At 32.2% G+C, this 17,339-nt stretch overlaps 1 protein-coding gene across 4 annotated transcripts in view; it reads right to left on the bottom strand.

The window, feature by feature from the left end:
* st18 (ST18 C2H2C-type zinc finger transcription factor) overlaps nucleotides 1–17,339 on the bottom strand; it is a 107,274-nt gene that overhangs the window by 46,220 nt on the left and 43,715 nt on the right. For all 4 annotated transcript variants that reach the window (XM_087310081.1, XM_087310083.1, XM_087310082.1 and 1 more), the window contains exons 4-5: nucleotides 11,276–11,306; nucleotides 5,929–6,119 (exon numbers count right to left, since the gene is read on the bottom strand). In XM_087310081.1, the coding sequence (XP_087166207.1) occupies nucleotides 5,929–6,119; nucleotides 11,276–11,306 (222 nt within the window). The remainder of the gene's footprint in view (nucleotides 1–5,928; nucleotides 6,120–11,275; nucleotides 11,307–17,339) is intronic.

Raw genomic sequence — 17,339 nt, 5'->3', positions numbered from 1 at the left:
CAAGTGAAAAAACAAACTTATTTTAGTAAACTCTGACTACTTCTAAAACACCATGTATAGTTTCCATCCAAACTTAAGTTCATTACCATATACATAACTCGACCTTTAAAAGTGCAATCTTATATTTTAGACATAAATAGACGCATGCCTTCTTAATTTAATCTTCCATCTGTTCAAGTTACACAACTCGAGCTCAGATTGTGTCCACAACAAATATGAGACTACATGATATATACATATATTTATATAACCGCTAATCATACAGAAGCTTGATTTGATACACTGCAGTAACTCCTTTTGATAAATCCTTAAAGCTTATTTGGCTTGGCTTTATAAACTGAATAATTCCTTCTCTTTTTTTGACAAATCTCAGACCTTTTATCCCTTAAAATCACCTTTAAACGACTCTGGAATGGCAACAGCCCCGATTATATTAAGTAACCAAGTCAATGATTAACAAAAGGAAACTATCAGCTGGATTGATTTTACTGTACAATCCTCTACTGAAACTTAGCAGCCGGGGTTAAAGCTCTTTGGGCAGCAGGGTTTAAAGTTCAAAACACAGCGTAAACACGAGATACATCTATCCTCTTAGAGAGCCTTATGCCACCCTCCCAACCATATGCAACCACTGAGTTGATTAGATATTAGAGCATTTTGGCTGCACCACATGCGGTTTCGGGGGCTTCTAATGGGATCATACTGCCTTAACAAACAGTTGCTAGTCTTAAAGAGCATATAAAGTAGTCCTGCTTTTAATCCCCCCCCCAAAAAACATCCCTAAATGGGGGATAGAGAGCTCAGTGGCATTTACAATCTCACCCGTCTCTTGCCAAAAATGGAAACCAGGCTTTGAGGGGTTAGAGTGTGCTTGCCGATTCGCTCAAAACCATGCCAAAACTCCAGCATAATGTCGCAGAGGTCTACGCTGGCGCTGTACAAATGCAAAGACATAATGCTAGCGTACAACCTAAATTTTGATTCTGTTTGTGCGGATAATTATAGTTTTAATGCATGCAGCTCGAAGAAAAGGGCCCGGTTAATCTCGTCCGTTTTTATTTTTGGACTTGCATCAGTATACGTGCATCGAATGTTACTGCGCTGATTCTTGAGATGAAACGGGTGCCGTAAATTCTGATCAATAAACATATATATGCTTTCCTTTATACTCTTTAATATACAGTTGAAGGCAACATTATTAGGGCATTTTGATTATTTTATTTCCCCAAGTAATGCAAGGAATTTTTTTTAAAGTTTATCCTATAATTTTTTTTCTTCTTAAAAATGTTGTTTCTTTAATTTAGCTGAAATAAAATATTTAATTATTTGTTTATTTATTTATTTTTACAATTTTAAGGTTAATATTATTAGCCCCTATAATGCAGAACAAACAGAACAAACCAATGACAACTTAACTTTAATCTAACAAACAGAACAAACCTAAATAACCTGACTTTAATCTAATTTACATAATAAGCATTTAAATGACTCTTGCAAAATGACAAAATTAATTATTAAAATCATGTTTAATTTAATTATTGTTTAATTCAATTAGGATGTTCAAAAAAGTGTTAAAAATATCTATGTTAAACAGCACATAGCGAAATATTTTTAACATAATTAATATTAATTCTAATAACAATAATTATATATGATCTGGCAGTGATATTTTTTTCTAATATTTTCTAATAACAAAAAAGTTTTCACAGTAGTTCATATAATGTTTTTCCTTAAAAAAAGTTCTAATTTGGCTGGAATAAAAACACATAAACACACACACACACACACACACACAAACACACACACACACACGTTTGTTTTTGTGAAAAGTGGGTACATAGGTTTCCATTCATTTTATACTGTCCTAACCGTATATAATGTGCCTCACCCACCCCACCCCTAAACCCAACAATCACAGGAGTCATTGTCCAGCTTTACTCTCTGATTAAACTTATCCTGTGTGATTTATAAGCATTTTAAGAAATGAGGACGTCACCAATGTAATCACATTTCACCTCCTTTTTGTAATACCTGTGTCATACCCATGTCATTATACAGATTTAGTCTTGATATGTCAAAAAAACACGTACACACACACACACACAAACACACACACACACACACACACACACACACATATATATATATATATATATATATATATATATATATATATAATCTAATTAACCAATTTAAGCCTTTAAATAACACTTTAAGCTGAAGCATTTAGCAAAAATTATGTTTAATTTAATTAATGTTTAATTTAGTTATTGGGTTAAAATATGTGTTGCAAAATATTCTCTACGTTAAACAGCACTTGGGAGATATTTAAAAAAAGAATTAACAATAATTCTAATAATAATTATTATATATATTTTTGAGATAAAATATGTGCCATACATTCTAATTAATATACACGTATATGTTTTCTTTATACTATTTTTATATACAGTTGAAGGCATAGGTATTAGTGAAATTGTTATCCTTTATTGTTTCTAATATTATAAAAATGCTTTAACGGACAATATATATTTCATATAATATTTTTTTTCTTACTGACAAAGTCTTATTTCTTTAATTTGGCTGAAATAAAATATTTATTCATATTTATTATTTTAATATTTTTGTAAAATTTTAAAGGTTTTTATTATTAGGCCCTAAAAATGGAGAACACAGAACAAACCACTGCAGGCCAGTGACTTGCCTAATTAACCTAACTTTAATCTAATCAACCCTATTAAGCCTTTAAATGACTCTTTAAGCTGAATACCAGTATCTTACAAAATGACAAACTTAGTTATTAAAATGATGTTTAATTTAATTAATGTTTAATTCAATTAGGATGTTCAAAAATGTGATAAAAGTCTCTACGTTAAACAGCACGAGGGAAATATTATTGAAAAATAATTAACATTAATTCTAATAATTATTATTATACATATTCTTTCGAGATGAAATGTGTGCCATACATTCTAATCAATATACATGTATATGTTTTCTTTATACTTTTTAATATACAGTTGAAGGCAATGGTATTAGTAAAATTGTTATCCTTTATTTTTGTAATATTTCACAAGAAATGCTTTAACAGAGTAAGAAAAATATATATATATATAATGTTTTGTCTTAATTTGGCTGGAACAATATTAATATTATTAGCCTCTTAATAACAGAGAACAAACAGAAAAAAAAATCACTGTTGTCCAGTAACTTTCCTAATTAACCTAACACTAATCTAGTTATCCTAGTTAAATGACACTTCAAGCTGAATACTAGTATCTTGCAAAATGTCAAAATTATTTACTAAAATTTTGTTTAATGTAATTAATGTTTAATTTAATTATTATGTTCAAAATATGTGTTGAAAAATAATCTGTATGTTAAACAGCACTTGAGAAATATTTTTTTAATTATACATATCAATTCTAATAATTAATATAATTAATTTTAATAATTATATAATATATATTATTATTTATTATATTATTTATTATTTATATTTTTGTTGTAATAATTGAGTGAGCCGAAATAAAACAAATAAGACTTTCTCCAGAGGAAAAAATATTATCAGACATACTGTGAAAATGTCATTGCTCTGTTTAAAACCATTTGGGAAATATTTAAAAAAGAAAATAAAAATTCAAAAAGGGGCTAATAATTCTGACTTTAACTGTATATATATATATATATATATATATATATATATATATATATATATATATATATATATATATATATATATATATATATATATATATATATATATACTCAATTATTACAACAAAAATATAAATAATAAATTAATATTAAGAGCTTTTATATCTCAGCTTTCATAATGTGTATATGAATATCTAAATTAAATCAGGCAAGTTATTTTTTCTAGTTTAACAGCTCAAGAAACACAAAGCATCCGTGATCAAACACAATAACTTTGTCAACACAATCATATTGTAGCGAGATGTCACTAAAACTGAAAAGACAGAGTTTAAAATCAGATTAACGCCATCCTGTAATCTCAATAGATTCTTAATCATACAGCTGAATGCTTCGTTTATTAAAAATATCTAATATTTTAATACTCATTTTGTTTGCATCTGGCATCCTTGGTCCATCCAGAGTGATAAAGAAGGAAAAAAAAAATCTCTTTTTTGGGAGAAAACGAAAGAATCAAAAAACCTGAAAACCTTAACAGCTTTAATGTCTTTAGCCCATTTGTCCTGCATCTCAAGAATCAGCGCTTGTAACACAAAAGCAAGCATTAACATGAAGCATCTGGACGCCTAATCCAAAGCAAAGCATGGATTCTACCGCAAACGCACTTAAAAACGCGTCCGATTTTGTCGCTTTTGTCAGCAGTTTGAGGTGTGAAAACCCAAAGCGGTCCAGCGCAGATGAAAAGTTCGCCAGTTATGCTAAGACACAATTAACAGAGCAGATGATTAGGAGTTCTCTGCCATCCAGATGGAGATACAGCCCTGACCAAAAAAAAAAACAAAAAAAAAAATACAGAACAGCGAAAAAAAAAGAGAGACTGGAGCGAACAAGGGCGAAAAATGCTTGGATGCAGAGAGTGGTTTGTGTTTTGGAACAGGTGAATGGTTTATACTCCAGAATAACCATTACCATTGTGTGTATGGAGACCAGAAGCTTGGCTGGAGTCACACACACACACACAACAGCACCAAATGGAAGCCTTACACCCCTTTAATTCGTCCCCTGCCTTTGCTTTTCCCTTTTTTTCTCTCTTGAAATTCACATACCCCTCTGGTCCCCCTACAGATCCATTAAATTCTCTGCAGTCCCAGTCGCCATCCACTCCCAGTCACACACCCCGTGCATTATGCTTTTTTAATTCCTTGTCCCCCCCCCCCCCCCCTCCACTTCTTCAATAGTGCACTTTGGCAAAACGCAAAGCCAACATGTTGCAAGACAGCAGGGAAATATGACAAATGAGATTTTCCTAATCATTCCGCAACTTCAGAAAATAATACTAAATGAAGTGTGTGTGTGTGTTTGGGGGGGGCGATGAAAAAGAGAGAGAGAAAGAGAGAGAGAGAGAGAGAAAAAAAGGTTATGATTATTGTGGGTAATATGAAATCAGAGAAACAAATAAATTCCATTTCCAATGATGCTGTTCAATTTATTGAGCTATTTTGTTGTCCATTTAACAACCCACATGTGTCCAATAATGAGGCGCACACATTATGCCTAATTATGTATATTTGGGCTGCGTTCGATGGTCTAACAAAAGCTTTCGAAAGGGACAATTACGTTTGTTGCTTGGTTACATCGTTAAAAATATACCAAATAAGTGCAGATTATAGGGGTGTGGAGGTACACATGTAAAGCATGGGTATTGTTGCCAGCGCGCTCATAATTTGATTCATTAGGAAATGGCAGCATTTTGTTTCTAGAAAGGAGACGGCTTTAAAACGTAATATCGACTTTAACATTTTGCGTGGCTTCCTTGCCAAAAATGTTTTGTTGTTGGAGTGTATGATCACTCTCTTTTGTCAACGAGGCACAATATAATTTGGTGCATTCTATTCTCAGTTACCCTATTTGCATAATTATGCAAGCAAGCGCACTTGCTTATAAAAAAAGCACTTTTTTTTTTCTTTTTTTTTTCCAGGCTGCATAATCAACCCGGCGGCAGCTACTTTTTAATCCGGGTTTCAAAAGTAGTTGAGCGGAGGAAAATCGCCTTAATCTGGACACCGGATGCAGGAGGGGGGGACGAGACAGAAAAACATACAAAACACGGCCTGACGGATCAACTTCCAGTGATGAACGAATATATGAGGGAGGAGAAGAAAGAGGAGGAGGAGGAGGAGGAGGGAAACAAATATATGAATGCAACAGATGGTAGTTTAAAATTCAGCGTCAATTGTTCATCAAAACAGACAAAACAACAGGACATCTGTCTACCTGCTGGAGTGTCAGTGTTCCTGGGTGCGTCTTTGTCCTGTGCGGTTGCCAGGTCCTCGCCGTCCCCCTCGCTGGGGCAGGGACTGGGACTGTAGTGGCGAGGCTTCATCAGGAGTGATTTCCGCTTGTTGACTGGCGCCCCGCGAGCCCCTTCTGCGGCCGCCCGCTTTTTACCCGCTCCCAAATGCAAGCTGAAATCAGAATGCGAGGGGTCATTTTATGAAGGCGTCGTGTCACAAATCAACCGGTTGAGATGCGGAGATCTAATTAGTTTGACCCATGAGATCAGACCGGGGCAAAAGCTTTGTTTTGACACTTAAATGTCCTGAAGTAAGTTTATAAGTTCTTAAAGCTGAAAATGATCCTGTTTTTTTTAAGTTAAGGACACCCTTTTTATTTAATGCGATTCTACACTGTAAAGAAATACAGGGTTCCACACAATTCATTCATGTTGTTCCATTACAAATCGATTAAGTTAACCTAACACTTTTAACAAATTTATGTGGACTGAACATGAAAAATTAAGTTGTCCCAATTAAATCTTAACAATTGGGTTGTTTCAGCTCATTTTAAATAAGTAGCAACGATAATAACGAGCAACACATTTTTTTTTTGAGTGTATATAGTTCTTTAGGTTGTAACAAACTTTGGTAGGTTTATCGGATTCTTTATTTTTTGCTGCACAAATTTAATTAAATATCAACAATCTGAATTTTCATCTGAATCAAACTACTGTAAGAGGCATTTTTTTTGTATTGTAGTTAATACTTTTATACAGCATGGATACAATAAATTGATCAAAAAAGACCTTTAACTGTTGATAATGTTATAATATTTATAATAATAACCTTTATTAAGTCCATTGAAACCAGTGCTCAATTACAATGACGACTTGGCCTAGATGGCAACATAAAAAGCAGATACAAAGAAGCAGGGAAACAACACAATTATTAGTACAATATTATAATAATTATAATAATATTTCAAATAAATCATTTACTTTTGCACTTCTGAACTTGAAATTTTCCTAAAAGAACTGTTAATAATAATAATAACAAACATGCATAACGATTTCTGAAGGATTGGATAATGCAAAAATTTCAATTTAAGTGTAATTAAAAGTTCAAATGTTATTTTTAAACGGTACTTTTTTTTACAATATCTTTTTTTCAGAGCATTTTTATATGAAATAAATGTAGCTCTACATTTTAAAAATATGACCAACCTCAAACTTTTTGCAGACATAGACTAAAGTCTCCTTTTCGAATACAGAACACTTATAATTTCATTGTTTTGTATATAATGGCAACATTTTACAATAAGGTCTCATTTGTTAACATAAGCAATGGGAAATATATATATACTATACAATATTTTGCTTAAATGTCATTGGTCTCACAATAAGGTCACAATATATATTTTTTAATTTTTAATTTTTTAAATTTTTTAATTTATATATATATATATATATATATATATATATATATATATATATATATATATATATATATATATATATATATATATATATAAATATAAATACACACAAATATATTAAAAACTGGTTTAAATTAAATTGATCAAAAGTGACCTTTAACTGTTAAGACATTTTAAATGTCAATAAAAAATTCAAATAAACCCTTTTCTTTAGCTCTTTCTCAACTGTACAATCTATTTCTCAAAGATTTCTAAAAGATATTCCAAAAATGTTGTTAATAATAACACCAGACATGAGTTATGATATCTGAAGGATCGCATGTTGCTTAAATTTTGGCTTTGCATCAAAGGTATAAATGACAATTTAAATATCATTAAAAGTTCAAATGTTACTTTAAATGGTATAAATATTTATTACAATATTTGTGTTTTCAGAGCATTTTTAAGTCAAATAAATGTAGTTTTACAATTTTAAAATATAACCAACCGCAAACTTTTTGCAGACATAGACTAAAGTCTCCTTTTCTAACGCAGAACACTTATAATTTAGCCATAATTCCCTCTGATAAGACAGATTGAAATGGATTAATGATGTTTCAAATCAACATTAAATCAAATCCGACTTTTTCTGGATTTACTCACACACACACACACACACACACACACACACACACACACACACACACACACACACACACACACACACACACACACACACACACACACACACACACACACACACACACACACAAATAAATAAAAAAATATCACTAATAATTCCACCTCTGAACCGACTTTCCATTTTGGCCTTCTTATTTTTCACCCCCTCCTCTTATAACCACTTATAATAGAGCACTTTTCGCCATTCCCGATGGATCAAATCAAGCCTCTCCCCACAATTTGTCTCACAGAACATCCGATTTCACACACACACACACACACATAAAAAAGTAAAAATGGATGGTGAAAGTGATTTGGGCCTCAATGGTTGATGAGCCTGAGAGTTTGTTACAAAACTCACCAGGACGGCATCTGAAATTCCCCGCAAGATGTGACTAAGAAATCCAGCATCACAGATCCTCATGTGTGAACTTATGTGTGAACACAGAGTCCAAAACACTGAAGCATGAACTGGCTCATTATTTTCAATGAGAAATCTGTTGCTATTATCAGCTATCACGCTGCATAATAAGGCATGATGCAGAGAATTAAATGTTTGCTGTAGGCCGCTATCAGAAAAAGGTTAGTGAGTTGAACACAACATGCACAAAAAGAAATGCACAAAACAAGTTGAGCTGCAGTAAAATAAAGACAAGAAACAAAACGACTGGCCTTAAATCGCCCGTAAAATTAACAAATATCATTGGTCTCACAATAAGTTTTGATTTGTTGATATATAAATAGGTTTATATATATATATATATATATATATATATATATATATATATATATATATATATATATATATATATATATATATATATATATATATATATATAACAATAGGAAACATATATATATATTTACAGCTTAAATTAAAATTGGTTTACATAACTTAATAGAGGAAAAAAACAGATGTTACATGTTAGGTCAAAGCAAACAAAATAAGGGTTAACAGATAAATGTTTTGATTTTAGATGTTTTAATAAATGTAAACTCATTACAAGTTAATGGAATCAATTTAGTTATCTAATATATAAGATAATTAGATTACATTAGATTAGATTACATTAGATTAGATAAGGTTCAACGTTATTGTCATAAAACATGTACAAGTACAAGTACAAGGCAACGAAATGTAGTTTAGGTCTAACCAGGAGTGCAATAGCAACAAGTGCTGGATACAGGTATAAGTTATAAAGTGTAATTATAGAAAACTATGGTGATATTTACAGATGATGTACTATGAACATTACATACAGTTTGTTTTAACTATGAACAGAGATTTACAATAAAATTGTTAAACCCCTGAATTATTAACTTCCTTGTTTATTGTTTTCCCCAATTTCTGTTTAACGGAGAGAAGATTTTGTCAACACATTTCTAAACACAATAGTTTTAATAACTCATTTCTAATAACTGATTTATTTTATCTTTGCCATGATGACAGTAAATAATATTTGACTAGATATTTTTCAAGACACTTCTATACAGCTTAAAGTGACATTTAGGTCAAGGTTAAAGGTTAATTAGGTTAAGTAGGCAGGTTAGGGTAATTAAGCAAGTTATTGTATAAATACGGTTTGTTCTGTAGACCAAAAAAATAAAAAATAAAAAAATATGTATATATATATATATATATATATATATATATATATATATATATATATATATATATATATATATATATATATATATATATATATACATACATATATATAGCTTAAAGGGGCTAATAATACTCTCCTTAAAATGGTGTTTAAAAAATTAAAATTTTAAAAACTTTTTTTTTTAATTAAAAAAACTTTTATTCTAGTCAAAATAAAACAAATAAGACTTTCTAAAGAAGAAAAAAATATTATCAGATATACTGTGAAAGTTTCCTTGCTCTTAAACATCATTTGGAAAATATTTTAAAAAGAAAAAAAATGAAAAGGGGGACTAATAATTCTGACTTCAACTGTATTTATATATTCAGTCAACCGTGAGTTTGCAATACTGTTTTCTCTTTGCACTTCACATGTCTGCGCTTTTCAATTTCTGGCTCTGATTTGACAAGGGGTGGAGCCAAGGGAACTGGGGCGTCTGCGGCATACCCGGACCTGCCTCCAATGAAGAAAAGTCTGTCTGTCTGTCTGTCTGTCTGTCTGTCTGTCTGTCTGTCTGTCTGTCTGTCTGTCTGTCTGTCTGTCTGTCTGTCTGTCTATCTATCTATCTATCTATCTATCCAAGGTGATTAAAAAAGAACACCACAACTTTGAAAATCTGTATTTAATCAAAAAAACATGATGGAACCTTGGGTCATTAATTACAAATAGTTCAGTTTTTTTTTACTGCTTGATTTTTATTTTCAGTTCTTTATTTTTATTTGCAAAATTCCTTTTTATTTATTTGACATTTCTTTTCTCAATACTTAAGTTTTTGTTTGCAAGTGTTTATTTTAAGTTGCAAGTAATAAAGGCCCTATATTGACTCCATATAACTGAACTAAGAAGTAACTAAAAATTAATATATATATATATATATATATACACACATAAATTAGAAAACATTTCCTCATTTTTCTTTTGCTTAGTCTCTATTTCAGAGTTTGCCACAGCTGAATGAACTGCCAACTATTCCAGCAAATGTTTTACACAGTGGATGCCCTTCCAGCCGCAACCTAGTATTGGAAAACACCCATACACTCTCTCATTCACACACACTCATACACTACGGCAAATTTAGTTCATCCAATAAATCTATAGCGCATGTCTTTGGACTTGAGGGGGAAACGGAGTACCAGGAGGAAACCCATGAAATGCCAACTGGCCGGGACTTGAACCAGCGACCTTCTTGCTGTGAGGCGGCATTGCTAACCACTGAGCCACTGTGCCACCCAAAATAGAAAACAATTACAACATACTTCTTTAAAAAATAAATAGCAAAAAACAATAGAAAGCAGCTATAAATAATAAATAAAATAATACAAAACCTTTTTAATTCACCTAGAACTGATCAGTTAATCATGATTTCACAACCAAAATCACTTCGTACATACTTAAAATCCTAAAAACACCAGATTTAAAGTTAGATTCGCTAAGAGTAAAGCTCATTTTATGTAACATATAACACATTATAATCTAAAGCAACACTATTTATTTTCTAAGAGTGACCTAAGTTTTTATGAATGCAGCTGCACGTATTGGCGTAGGGCCATCAGAAAAGCCATAAAGTGACAGTGTGAAGCAGGTAGTGAACTCTGGCTTACCTGGGTGCCTCAGCGATGCAGTCAGGCAGAACTGCAAACAGAAAAAGAAAGAGAAAGAGTAAACGTGTGTTTACATTTCCACCAGCGCCACCGGCCTCACCAGCACCTGCCTGTGATCCTTCACACACCTCGCGCTTTAATGTCACACTCAGACGGACACACACAAGACGACAAAAACATCTTCCATAAACTTGTTGTTTGTGCTCTGACTGCGGATAGTAGCAAAAAAGGATGCAAATCCATACAAAACAACCCAGATGCAAATTAGCCTTCAGGTATGTTTTAAAACCACATACAGAAGAAGGCAAAATTATTTACCCTTCTGTGAATTTTATTAAAATATTTTTAATGTTTAGCAGAGCACGGAATTTTTCACAGTATTTCTCATAATATTTTTTCTTCTGGAGAAAGTCTTATTTGTTTTATTTAGGCTAGAATGCAAGCAGTTTTGAATTTTTTTAAAAACCATTTTAAGGTCAATATTATTAGCCCCCTTAAGCAATATTTTTGATTGTCGACAGAACAAACCATCATTATACAATAGCTATGTTTCCATCAAAAAATGCGAATAAACTTTATGCGCAAAACTAGATTATCGCATAAAAGTTGTGCGAATGAAGCAGCGTTTCCATCCAACGAGTCAAAGCGAACAAAATCGTCACTTCCTGATTAACTGGCGCCAAATATCAACAGTAAAAACTGCATTTGCTGCAGTAGGAGAAGCTGCATTAATCTTTTCTAAATGAATGCGCCTCAGAAGACAATCCTGACAAGCAGTGAGCGCGCAGTGGCGATTGAAGGTGTCAGACGCAGAGCACAGGCGCTCTTGATTCTGGAGGTCATTAATAATATAATAACACTAATAGTGAAATGGTAAGGCGTTTTATAATGACCAAAACAACATTTCAGATCTTTTATAATGTGCTCAGCCTGACGTTTTGTCCATTCACACACATTTTAAGCATCACATGATCTCTTTTAAGAAAATCACATGACCTTTTTAATGCGCATGCTGGAGTTTGTGCGGTAAAAGTGTTTCCATCGCAGTTTATGCGCATCTTTTCTTATCGAATAAAAAGTTTATCCTACCCAGTTACGCGCATACGTTTTTTATGAGCATTTTTAAAATTTATGCACATCATCGTGTTTCCATCAACTGTTTTTTTTATGCGCATTTGCAAAATGCGCATAAAAAAGGTGGATGGAAACATAGCTGATGACTTGCCTAATTAATCTAGTTAAGACTTTAGATGTCACTTTAAGCTGAATACTAGTATCTTGAAAAATATCTACATTTACATTTAGTCATTTAGCAGATGCTTTTATCCAAAGCGACATACATATGAGGACAAGTAAGCAATTTACACAACTATAAGAGCAACAATGAATAAGTGCTGTAGGCAAGTTTCAGGAATGTAAAGTGTAAGAAGCAAAACATTAGTCATTTTTTTTTATTTATTTTGTAATACAGTTAGCAGTGGAGCCAGAGAGGCAAATGCAGATTAGAAAGGGAAGTGGAGACTAAATAGCTGAGTTTTTAGTCGTTTCTTGAAGACAGCGAGTGACTCTGTCGTTCTGATGCAGTTAGGGAGTTCATTCCACCATCTGGGGAGATTGAACGTGAGAGTTCGGGAAAGTGATTTCTTCCCTCTTTGGGATAGAACCACGAGGCGACGTTCATTCACAGAACGCAAGTTTCTGGAGGGCACATAGATCTGCAGAAGTGAAAGCAGATAAGAAGGAGCAAGGCCAGAAGTCGCTTTGTAGGCAAACATCAGAGCTTTGAATTTGATGCGAGCAGCAACTGGCAGCCAGTGCAAACGGATGAGTAGCGGAATGACATGTGCTCCTTTAGGTTCATTGAAGACCACTCGTGCTGCTGCGTTCTGAAGCAGCTGAAGAGGTTTGATAAAGTTAGCTGGAAGCCCGGCAAGTAGAGAGTTGCAATAGTCCAGTCTGGACAGAACAAGAGCTTGAACAAGGAGTTGAGCTGCATGTTCAGATAAGAAGGGTCGGATCTTTCTGATGTTATAGAGTGCGAATTTGCAAGATCGAGCAGTTCTAGAAATGTGGTCAGAGAAGTTTAGTTGGTCATCAGTCGTTACTCCAAGGATTTTCACCATTTTGGATGCAGTAATGGTTGCCCCATCCATCTGGATTGAAAAGTTATGATGTACAGTCGGGTTGGCAGAAACTTTAAGCATTTCCGTTTTCGTGAGGTTAAGCTGAAGATGATGATCTCTCATCCAGTGTGAAATGTCTGACAGGCAGGCTGAGATGCGAGCTGGAACCGAGGGATCATCAGGGTTTATTTTGCAGCATAATATACAACACCAACCAAGACAATATATCACTTTTAACTGTTAAAAATGTTCATAAAAAGACACTTTTTTCAACTTTTCAAGGTTAAAAGAAGGTTAAAGTTCTCATTATGTGATAAATAATCATAAAATTAAAAACATAAAATAACAAAATACAAAAAACTGCCAAACTACAAATATTTTGACGGTCTATATAATAAATATAAATAATAACATAAAATAATAGGAATAAAAAATTTTTGTAAAACAAGCTCAAAATCAAACGCAGGTTTTGTTTTTAATAATATTTGTACATTCTCAAACATTAAAAATTAGCATATGTTTGTTGTACAACTGCTGTGTTGCCCTCAACAAACTTTGCATTTTCTCTCAAATTATAATCACTCTCTCACAAAAGTATTCTGTTTGCTCCATATATAAAATTAAATAAATAAATAAATAAATGATTGGATTAATGAAATAATAAATAAATAGACAAACAAACAAACAAACAAATAAATAAATGAACAAACAGATAAATATAAAAATATAAATATAAAAATAGATATAAAAATAAATAAATAAATAAATTATTAAAGGATTAAATGAATAAGTGAATATGTGAATAAAAAATAAATAAATAAAAAAAGTGGTGTTCCCTCAAAAAGTACTCAAAAAAATTAATAAAGAAAGAAATAAAATAAAATAAATAAATAAAGATTTCCCAAACGCTTCTCTGGGGAATGCACTACCTTAGCCAGAGAGCGTAAAAGTTTTGCGAGAGAAAGCACTGAAAAATACTCTTTCACTTGTCTTCTCTTCATCCTTCACGTCCTCTCAGAGTAAAAGTTTGCACGAATTAAACGAACCCCAAGGCAAACGAAACATCTCTGACAGGAATGAATGACGCTGCTTTAATAAAGCATGCCTACAAACGTTCTCTAGGGCTGAAATCAGCAACAAATGACACAAGGTGTAAGACAATACACTAATCTGGGTTTTACAAGGGGGAAAGAAAAAAAGCTGGTTCATTTCAACGGTGTTTAACAATCACAGCTTTGACAACATGATATATTGGAAGCCTCGCTGTGATCCGAGTCTCACGAGACGTATACAGACAGACAGAGAGAAAAAAAGATGTGTGTATGCAGCGTATGAAGATCTCATTCACAGCTTCACCTCAATCCCATGGTGAAGACTCAATAAAGCACCATCATGAATTTTTTCCCAGCGCATTAAAGAGTCAGGCACGCGCGAGAGGTACAGTATGAGGCTCTAAACACTTGAATAATGATGTCCCCTGTCATGCTTTATCCGCTCTTTTCCATTCACGACGCTCTCCTTAACTCGTTTGAAAGAATATTGGCCCATAATGAAGTCACTGTCTCTGAATAATGCATCGCACCTCTCTCCGGGCTAAAGAGGATTAATATTAAAATTGACAGATCTGATGCGAGGCCGTTAAACTAACACTTCAGATCAAATGTGCGTAGGAAAAAAAGTGCACGTGCCAGGATACGAGCCTGTTTTTCGGAGGCATTGTGGGAAATGTGTTCACCTTGTTTACGTCAACTTTGCACGGGGGCAAATATAATGCACGTTTATACAAAGCAATAATGCGCTCTAAAAGAGTGCGATGAGATTGCGTTTCATAACAAGCACATTAAATTAATGAAATAAATAGCACGATGCGGAGGTAATGGGATGTAAAACTTTGTAGGGATGTAAAATGTAAACTCTTTTGACATATGCAGTCAGAATTATTCGCCCCCGTTTATTTTTTCCCCCAGTTTCTGTTTAACGGAGAGCAGATTTTTTCGACACATTTCTAAACATAATAGTTTTAATGACTCATTTCTAATAACTGATTTATTTCATATTTGCCATGATGACAGTAAATAATATTAGACTAGATATTTTTCAAGACACTTCTATACAGCTTAAAGTGGCATTTAAAGGCTTAACTAGGTTAATTAGGTTAGCAGGTTAGGGTAATTAGGCAAGTTATTGTATAGCGATGGTTTGTTCTGTAGACTATTGATAAAAAATATAGCTTAAAGGGCTAATAATTTTAATGTAAGAAAAGAATTGTCCTACTCGATGCGGTCAAAAGCCTTTTACGCAACAAGAGAGACTTAGAGTCTTCCGGTTGATGAGTCTGAGGTATAAATGATGTTCATCAATCTTCTAAGATTAGGGAAACCCTCCCTGTTTTTTATAAAACCTGTTTGGTCAGCGTGTATGATGTTTTGTATGAATAGTTTCTAATCTTATAGAAAAGACCTTGGCCAAAATTTTCATGTTAACATTAAGGAGAGATATTAGACGATAAGACCCACGGTCAAGTGGGTAATTTTGCAAAGTGTAATCTGGCTTTTTTGTTGATTCTGTCTTGTTGATTTTTCCATGTAGTCACACAAGGAAGCAGTGTGTTTGAGGTTTTCCTTAAATACTGCTCTACAGTTGTGCCACCAATTAAATCAAATGTTGTCAATTAGCCAATCAGAATCTTCAAAAACCTTTGAACCATCATCTGAGCTTTTTCAGACGCAGAATAATCTTATTTTATGTAAGCTTGACTTTCAAGAAGGGTTATACCAATTTCTCCAAAAATCTCTCTCTCATTATTCTGCTATTAATCAGAACAGCAACTAATTTGATAATCCCAACTTACCTAAAAGAGAAAAGTTTAGTCACATTAACATCTGACTTTTTTTATATAGTTATGTGCTTTTTTATATAGTGTATGTAAACTTCTGGTTTCAACTAATATATATATATATATATATATATATATATATATATATATATATATATATATATATATATATATATATATATATATATATATATATATATATATATATATATATATATATATATATATACACAGTTAAAGTCAGAATTATTAGCTCCTCTGAATTATTAGCGCCCCTGTTTATTTTTCCCCCCAATTTCTGTTTATTGGAGGGAAGATTGTTTCAGCACATTTCTCAGCATAATAGTTTAAATAACTCATATCTAATAACTGATTTATTTTATCTTTGCCATGATGACATTAAATAATATTTTAATTGATATTTTTCAAGACACTTCTATACAGCTTAAAGTGACATTTAAAAGCTTAACTAGGTTAATTAGGGTAACTAGGCAGGTTAGGGTAATTAGACAAGTTATTGTATAACGATGGTTTGTTCTATAGACTATCGGGAAAGAAAAGCTTAAATGGGCTAATAATTTTGTCCCAAAAATAGTTTTTAAAAAAATCATAACTGCTTTTATTCTAGCCAAAATAAAACAAATATGACTTTTTCTAGAAGAGAAAAATATTATCAGACATACTGTGAAAATTTCCTTGCTCTGTCAATCATCATTTTGGAAATAATTAAAAAAGAAAAAAAACATAAGGGGGCTAATAATTCTGACTTCAACTGTGTATATATATATATATATATATATATATATATATATATATATATATATATATATATATATATATATATATATATATATATATATATATATATATTTATATATACACTACACTGTAAAAAAATACTGGTTGCCTTTTTTAAGCTGAATCAAATAAACTTTATGAGTCTTTCAAACTTATATTACATTTAAACAGCTTGGTAACTTATAAAATTAAGTTAGAACATGATTAACTTTACAATGAACTAAATCATATGTTGTCATGACTAATTGATCATATAACTTTTTACAGTGTATTAAATGTGGTCCAAAAGGCAGCTGCTACACTTCTT

The sequence above is a fragment of the Danio rerio genome, chromosome 24 (genome assembly GCF_052040795.2).
Source record: "Danio rerio strain M-AB ecotype USA chromosome 24, GRCz13ab, whole genome shotgun sequence".
NCBI classification, from domain to species: Eukaryota; Metazoa; Chordata; class Actinopteri; order Cypriniformes; family Danionidae; genus Danio; species Danio rerio.
The sequence above is the reverse complement of the archived record's forward strand: the minus strand, read 5'-3'. Positions and strand labels throughout refer to the sequence as shown.